At 40.1% G+C, this 8,692-nt stretch overlaps 1 protein-coding gene and 1 pseudogene across 1 annotated transcript; one reads left to right on the top strand and one right to left on the bottom strand.

The window, feature by feature from the left end:
* Positions 1-384: 384 nt before the first annotated feature.
* LOC109479327 lies at positions 385-2,261 on the top strand (annotated as a pseudogene).
* A 3,280-nt stretch (positions 2,262-5,541) lies between these two features.
* LOC109479339 (M protein, serotype 24-like) lies at positions 5,542-8,385 on the bottom strand. The gene is made up of 3 exons (XM_019781293.1): positions 8,043-8,385; positions 6,334-7,233; positions 5,542-5,663 (listed from the first exon to the last, which is right to left on the bottom strand). The coding sequence occupies exons 1-3, from the start codon at positions 8,383-8,385 to the stop codon at positions 5,542-5,544; spliced, it is 1,365 nt and encodes a 454-aa protein (XP_019636852.1).
* Between the last annotated feature and the right edge of the window lie 307 nt (positions 8,386-8,692).

Genomic DNA, 8,692 nt, shown 5'->3' on the forward strand with positions numbered 1-8,692 from the left:
AAATAAAAAATAAAAAAAATAAAAAATAAAAAATGGTTGTCCCTGTTCAACAACCAGATAACTAGCATTGATTCTGGTGCATTTGCAAATCTGAACCAGCAACAAGAATTGTGCCTCCACTACGACGAGATAACTGCCATTCATTCTTCTCAGACTGGTACAAATCTGGCCCAGCTAGGCAAGTTTTGCCTGCACAACAACCAGGTAATTAAAATCCATTCTGGTACATTTGCAAAACAGCCCGTAAATAAACGTACATATAAACGTTTGAATCTTCAGAAGAACAATATGTCAGCCATTCCCCTGTCATTAGTCTGCTTGTTCTCACGTACAGATAAACATGAAATACTTTTCGAGGGGAACCCCTGGAGATGTGACTGTGGGATGGTTCCATTCAGACTACATCCTGGATTTTCCAAAACGATATGTGCCCAACCCGCCAGAGTTAAGGGACAGAAGCTTCAAAAAATCGATCCTAAAGAATTTATATGTAAAGATCCAACCATCTCACCACTAACTGTTAATAGCTGTTCTACTGAAGTGTCAACACCTTCAGTTGGTAACACAGAAAGCAATACTAGCCCATCAGTCTTTAACCACACTCCTGGCTCAAAAGCAAACCCAGTAGAAAGCACAAGCAAAAAAATCATTCGTAACTCTCACTATAACTGGTACTTCAAGTGTAATGCTGCCCCAATGTCAGATCCTGACTCAACACCAGGCCCTGCACTAACTTCACCCCTTGGAATCACTTCAGACAAACCAGAATCTGCTCCCAGTTCTCCCCTAAATGTTCTCATTGGCTCTATCTGTGGTTCACTTGCTGGTACTGCTCTGATTGGAACCTTCTTGGCTGTAATTTGGAACAAGACGAGGAGCAAAAATACTCCATTAGGGCTGAATCCCGGTGTTATTGCGGGCATCACAAACACAGCAGTCTTTGTAATGGCCGGTGGTCATGATCAGAGAGGGCAGGTTCAGTCTCAGGCTATCACTGAATCCAACACAAACACCACAGCTACTTTAATGTCTAGTGGCGATTATCACCTGTATGAAGATATTGACAAACCTCGTGTTAAAAGAGCACACGGTCAGTCTCAGGCTATCACTGAATCCAACACAAACACCACAGCTACTGTAGTGGCCAGTGGTGATGATCACCAGTATGAGGATATTGACAAACCTCGTGTTAAAAGAGCACAGGGTCAGTCTCAGGCTATCACTAAATCCAACACAAACACCACAGCTACTGTAGTGGCCAGTGGTGATGATCAGACAGGGCAGGGCCAGTCTCAGGCCACTACTGAATCGTTGGATGTTAGAAATCTATCTTATGGCACAGGGGCGACTGCCTCACAGCAGAATTCTGTATACAAAGATGTGACCCAGTCTCAAGTCATTACAGACACAGCTGTCGTAATGGCGAGTGGTCATGATCAGACAGGGCAGGGTCAGTATGAAGCCATCGCTGAATCCATGGATACTAGAAATCTATCTTATGGCACAGGGCCGACTGCCTCGCAGCAGAATTCTGTATACAAAGATGTGACCCAGTCTCAAGTCATTACAGAAACGGTTGTTACTAAGCAATGACGAGTGGTCATGATCAGACAGGGCAGGGTCAGTATGAGGCCATCGCTGAATCCATGGATACTAGAAATCTATCTTATGGCACAGGGCCGACTGCCTCGCAGCAGAATTCTGTGTACAAAGATGTGACCCAGTCTCAGACCATCACAAACACAGCTGTAGCAATGACGAGTGGTCATGATCAGACAGGGCATGGTCAGTATGAGGCCATCGCTGAATCCATGGATACTAGAAATCTATCTTATGGCACAGGGCCGACTGCCTCGCAGCAGAATTCTGTGTACAAAGATGTGACCCAGTCTCAGACCATCACAAACACAGCTGTAGCAATGAGTTGTCATGACCAGAAAGGGCAGGGTCCGTATCAGGCCATTGCTGAATCCTTCGATGCTAGAAATCTATCTTATGGCACAGGGCCGACTGCCTCGCAGCTAAATTCTGTGTACAACACAGCAATTGTAATGACCAGTGATAATAATCAGACAGGACAGGGCCAGTATGAGGCCATCATTGAATCCCTCGACGCTAGAAATCTTACTTATGGCAGAGGGCCATTGAAGCTAAATACTCTGTGCAAAACAGCAACTGTAATGACCAGTGATAATGACCAGACAGGGCAGGGTCAGTATGAGGCCATCACTGAATCCCTCGATGCTAGAAATCTGCATTGAAACTAAATACTCTGTACAAAACAGCTACTGTGATGACCAACGGTCATGATCAGCCTGAGCAGGGTCAGTCTTAGTTCAATACTAAAGGTAAGATCTCCGCACCCAAATGTAGAAACCCTGTAGAAATAAAACATAAAAACGCCTGTAATTTGCAGCTAGACCCAAAATTCAGAATTAGTAAAATGAATAATATGTACCTTATGACTTCAGTAGTCGGTTGGTTGGTTGATTGTGTAGAGTCTGACATTTGAATACGTTGATTATGATTATGTTTTGAAGTTATGATTCTTGTAAATTTCGTCAGTTCATGTTCGTATTATTCATTTATTTATGTATAACTTTTAGTTATACTGATTTCATTTACATTTTTTGTTATGTACTTTATATAATGTATTATTCTTTTACATATTGTACCCCCCTGGGCCTCCTTGGAAATCAGCTATTGGCTGAAGGAGATACCCAGGTGTCATTAAAATAAATAAATAAATAGATTCAGTTCAAAACTTTTAAAAAATGTGAAAATTGTACCAATCCCTACATGTCATATTTCTTAGGAAGACTCTGGATATTAGGAGACAGCTTCTGTTATTAAGAAGTCCTATAGTTTGTGTACGTCTATGACTTGTATAGTTGGAAGTCCTGCCACCTTGCATTGTGTAACGGAATCACTAGGGGGCATGGTTGTAACATTCCCTTTTCTCTTCTGCTTGAACCAGGTATATGTCAGTGCAAATTTGTTTAGGCATACACTTTATTTACAGATGGATTTGAATTGTAATTTGAGTTTTGAATGATAACATATATGTATGTGAAACATTTTTTTTCATAAATGGTATGTACTATATTTCATTTAACTGGATTTGATACATTACTTAAGTGTAATATATACACTCCATCAAAACGTCAGAGAGATACAATGTCAATATATGTCAATGTATAAAATCTACAAGATACAGTGGCTATGAAAACATGCATAGAAATGACATGAAATATTACCAATATTCATGCAATATTTGCAGATTATTACTTAAGATTAAATGCAAGGGTATAAGGATATATGGTAAGGGTTTCCTTTACATTGTTAAGGTTACAAAAAGTTCAAATGTTCTATATAATACAGGACTATGTCTGGATATTCTTACATTGTCAAGATTAAGAAAAGTTCAAACCTTTATACAATACAAGTCTATGGACATCCTTACATTGTCAATATATATAATAAAAGTTCAAATCTTTCATGTTAGTGTCTGTTTTTCATCAATTGTCTTCGTCATTTGACAAAATCACACGAGACAGAAATAAATCAATATCTGTGTCAAATTATCTATAATTAAGTGATTTTCCCGGGCCAAATGATCCATAATGGCCATGCTTTACCTTTTATCTCAAACAACGTTTTCCTGTTGTCATTAATAATTCACATGTCTAGTGGCTTCTTAGAATGGACAAAATGTCTTTATGTAGGAACGTAGAATTCCCTAGATACAGTTTAGGTGTGTTAAGGTGGACCTTTTTTTTTACCGCAGGTTTAGTTGCCCATTTGTCATTTTGTATTTTTTTTTAATACAATTTTATACGTGCAGTATTTTAAACGCATCCACTACGAATTCAGAGCAGCAAAACTGGAAATATTCTGAATAAGGCAATCTTTGTGATATTGACACATACTGCTTCACATTAGCACATTTGAGTCAGGATTTTATACTTTAGGTATTTAAAACAGCAGAAACAAGCCCCAAGATTAGTTCTTTATTTTCTGGGTGGCACCCTAAACTGAGCACAGGGCCCTTCCAGTAACCATGTTCCGTCAGAATTCTGGGAATTTTTGCTCCATGAGGGTCAAAATACACTGGGATAGTGTGGTTTCAACTCAGTATGTAGATGAATAACTAGAATATTTGGGCTTGGAAAATTGGGTTTCCAAACCCTAAAAACTGCATTGGATGCCTTTAAAGAGATTTATTGTCAATAACATATACAACTTCACATCGCCACATTCTTTACTCTTGTAGTTATGCAACATCTTTGTTGCTATATTACATACATTTGTATGATACTTTCAATTACATTTTTATATCTTGTAGCTTTGATGACTATGTTCACATCGTAATATCATATATTCTTTCTTTTACATGAGCATTATCAATTCACGTTATTAGCCCTTACCATGAGTAATTTTTTATTAAGTATTTATTAAAGAATATCTATCTACAATAGAGCTTCTAATATATATATATCCTTTTTAGAAGGTATAGTTTAGCCAATATTTTTTAAAAATCGATCCTACTTTTAATGTACGGAACAATGTTATAAAATTACTTAGTACATATCTATATATAATAGACAGCTCTATTGAAGAAAAGAGAGTTCTATTTAACCTCTTGCAAGACTATAAAAAGTAACATCAAGATAGACGTATTATACATGCTGCTTATAGTACATGTCTAGAAAATCATACCATGGTATCTATGCGCCAAAGAGCAGTTACTCAAGAAACTGGATATGATTTTGAAAACGTCAGACGTTTCAGCTAGTATCCACTATGTACATGATATCTATGTTTGAGTAACATCCAGCTAATTTCTATACAGTCCATCTTTCGAGGCATCTGAAATTCTGTAGTCCAGAAATCGTCCATTAAGAATTGTGTTACATATTCACTAGACCAGACCCGTTGTCCAGTTGACGTTATTTCAAAAAGGTCGTCACTTGTCGTATTTGTCGTCACTCTGTCGTAAGCTTGTCCTGTGTTAGACAATACGCGTGCAACATGCAAAATGAATGTGTCAAACGTAGGCCTCTGGGTTTTATTTATTAGCTTGTTCACGTTGCTGGCCAGTCTTTAAATACAAATGTACAGCTGTCAGAATGTCTAGTCATTCAGTGTAGCCTCTACCAGGCTTCGGGAGGCGGCTGGAAAGAGTAGAAAGTGGTCAAATAGAGAGATAACATGCCAGGGCAGTTGGTCCCCTAGAAGACGGTACAGTTCAGTTTTTAGCGGCATACTGTACTCTTCTAGCGGTCAAACTCCCCCGGCATGTCATCTCTATATTTGACCAGTTTCTACTCTTTCCAGCCACCTCCCGAAGCCTGAGGTTAGAGTAGAAAGAGTAGAAATCGGCCAAATAGAGAGATATAGCAAGCCGAGGAAGCGGCAAACTGTTCTCTCCAGCAGACCAACTTCCTTGGCATGCTATTTCTCTATCTGTCCGATTTCTACTCTTTCCAGCCGCCTCCCGAAGCCTGGAAGAGGCTACACTTTGTGTAACGTTAGCTGTCGTCAGTCTAGAGTGTAGATACGAAGGATGTCCTCCAGGTATCTATTCCTCCGTCCGGACGGTCTGTCTATTGGGAAGAGTTCGCTCGTCGAGGCGGTCGTTTCGTCGTCGTCGTCGATTTGTTCTGCAAAAAAATGTGCAAAACATGCAAAATGAATGTGCCAAGAAATTAAACTGCATGCTTTTGTGAAGAGTGAAAAAAATTATATAATAGCTTCAATTAAGAATACTAGTGCTCTGAATTTTTTTTTGGTGATATGTTATAGAAAATTGTGCGTTTCAGTAAGCGTTTCATTCTCTCATACATAAATGTGCGTATGTATGTACACCCATTTGTTGACTAATACAGCTTATAAACTGCTGTTGTTTCAGTGGACTATAGCTTTTGAAATTGTTTTTTGGCGACACTCCAGGGGCGGAGACAGTTGTAAGTAGTCAATGCTAGCTATGAAGAGTTCTACTGTGACCTATACTACTGGCATTGTGTAGACCCTAGCATGTTTAAGTTTCTAATAACGCGAGATATTAAATTTGTGGCAGACAGAATATCATTTTCAAAGGATTTTAGCCAATATTCGAAATAGATTACGATTAGATTATATAAGTAGGAACGATTAAAAGCTTGTGTTAACATTTTGACAAAGCAGTGCACTATTACAAAATCTTGTTTTGGCTCTTATAATTTTCAAAACTCGCTGTTTTGGGTTTGACATATCTCTGTATGACTTCGTGTGTATGAAAGCCAAATTCAGGCACCCAAATCCAACGCCCAGGCAAAGTTACCTGTGACGTACTCGATGTCATGTCGTCATTAAAAGATGCGTAGTTGTCGTCTGACGTCATCGTTGTTTGCGACTTGACCAGGTCAGGTTCGCTCTGGGTCTTTGTGGCTTCGACTTTGAGCGGGATTTTGGACTTGACCGTCGGTTTGGGCTCCTTTTCTCTCTGCAGGTCACCCCGGCCGTTGATGTTGTTCGTGTTCCGAAAACAAAAGACGCACGCGCGGAAGGTAGTCTGGGTACCCCTGTTCTTTGAACTAGGCCTCTCCTCGGCTAGATCACACATGACCCCTACCGACTGCTGTTGGTAGTGCACGGACGACATCTGGAGGTCCATCATGGCGATCTCCAGCCGCTCCATGGCCCAAGCCTTCTCTCGTCTTATCTTCTCCAGGAGCTTCGAAAGATGTGCTGTTCTGGTTCTCTCGATGTCTCTTTCCTCCAGCGCTTGCTCGTTCTGTAGGAGGAGATATTCATGCTCACGTTCAAGCTCTACGTGGTTGCTGAGACTTTCATCTATCTTTCTCTCGGCTCGCTCTGCTCGAAGTTTTAGAGCCTTATTTTCCTCCATCAGGCGTTCTTTCTCGAGTTCCAGACTATCCTTCCCTCTCTGCGCTTCTCTCACAATCACGCCCATATCATCTTCCAGTGCAATTTTTTCCTTCATTAATTCTTTCTGCTTCTTTTCCAGGATCTCTGCCTTGGATTTGTAGGTGTCTCTTTCCTGCTCGATCATGTCTTTGTCTTGGAGAGCGCGGTTCTTGGCGGATTTCAGACTGTCGTTTTCTTTCTTGAGTTCCGAGAAGTTTTTCTCCAGAGTCACGTACTGCGACGCGGCCGAGTCGCGTTCGCGCACTGTGCTCTCCTTGTCTCTCTCCAGGATGTCTTTCTCCCGCTGAATTTTCTGAAGAGTTACTAAAAGAAAAAAGGAAGAAATATTAAGAACGAATACCATACTTTTAAGTCAATTAGAAAATCAGCTTAAATTTTAGCTCCAGTGTTGAAACTTTGAAACTTTATTCAGAATAACCCTAGTCTTCCTGGCATTCATTCACACAAATACATACAATACATACATTCAATACTTGGCACAGTCACTACACAATATCTACAACATGCAACATATAACAGTTACAATATACAATTATTTAAAAACAGACAACCCTAATGCACAAGTGCTAGTGTACTACTGATGGAGAAATTCGTACAGACCGCTCTCAAAGAACCTCAGGGACTGTGTGGACTGCACAACATGTGGAAGTCCGTATGTTAGATATTCAGTAGCTAGCCGGCCCCATACCATCACTTGCGCTCGAGGGCAAAAATAACCAAGCCTCTTCTATCCTAACCCTTAAGCTCGTAAATTATAATATACATTTGTTGAGATTAGAAACACTTGACTTTTAGTATACGGCAAAAATTAGTCTCTACAAGACTCTGATAGGAAAAATATATTTAAAGAAGTGGCTACACAGGCTGATTTTTTCCCTGAAAATGGCAAAAAACAACAAATAAAACAATTTTGAAATCATGTATCTAAAGAAAATCTCGTTGTATTTGGCTACTCTACCTTCATGCCAAATTTCGTGTCAGTTGGACAAAAAATGAAGAAGACATTAAATCTATTTAACGAAATGGCAGGAGAAGAAGAAGAAACACTAGGGAAAACAATATATTTCAACCATACCTATGGTATGAACTGAAATATAATGACCAAATCCAACCTTTCAAAGTCTTAGCTTCGTCCTTTGCTTCATCCGCCAGTCTGACCGCCGTGCTTTCTTGTTTCTTAGAATCCTCCAGTCTCCTTGTCATCACCGCAAGACGGTGACTGACGTCTTCGAACGCCCGGCTGTTCCTCCTTGTAGACATGGCGATCTTCTTCTTCTCCTCCGCGATGTCTTCTACCTTCAGCTTCCACTGCTTGTTCTTCTTTTCAAGTTGTTTGATTTTCTCTTTGAGATCACCGATGTTCTTTTGGTACTGTGCCGTCTGACTCTGCAACCTCCGGTACTCCGTCCCCGAATAAAAGTCCTCGTGTAATTGGACGATTTTCGGCGTCTCCATAACGGTTGTCATGGCAATAACAAACCAGGGAGAGCGTGAGGTTGGCCAATTTTCGCTCAATTATTGACTATCCAGCGATGTTCCTACAGTTGAGAAATCGCAGCCTTTGGCCCTCCCTTGTGACGAATGGACAAAAGAAAAGATCCCCTGAGGAAAAGAAGAACTTCAATTATTCAAAAGACATAAAGTAACATGTCAGCTTGATGTTTTGATTAATGTAACTTTGTGAAACCCCTGGAGAAGTTACGAGGCGAAATTCTGAATTCCTTAGCAACAAAACATACACTGGCTACCATCAGGCAAATGG

This window comes from Branchiostoma belcheri, unplaced genomic scaffold (assembly GCF_001625305.1).
Source record: "Branchiostoma belcheri isolate BF01 breed outbred unplaced genomic scaffold, Haploidv18h27 scaffold107, whole genome shotgun sequence".
Classification (NCBI taxonomy): Eukaryota; Metazoa; Chordata; class Leptocardii; order Amphioxiformes; family Branchiostomatidae; genus Branchiostoma; species Branchiostoma belcheri.

What these genes read in the sequence shown, in the direction of transcription:
- LOC109479339 (XM_019781293.1), bottom strand. Translation starts at nt 8,385, where the DNA reads ATGGAGACGCCGAAAATCGTCCAATTACACGAGGACTTTTATTCGGGG. An exon ending in CGAAGCTAAGACTTTGAAAG is followed by an intron (nt 7,234 to 8,042) that starts GTTGGATTTGGT and finishes TTTTTCTTTTAG; the next exon opens with TAACTCTTCAGAAAATTCAG. An exon ending in TAATGACGACATGACATCGA is followed by an intron (nt 5,664 to 6,333) that starts GTACGTCACAGG and finishes ATTTTTTTGCAG; the next exon opens with AACAAATCGACGACGACGAC.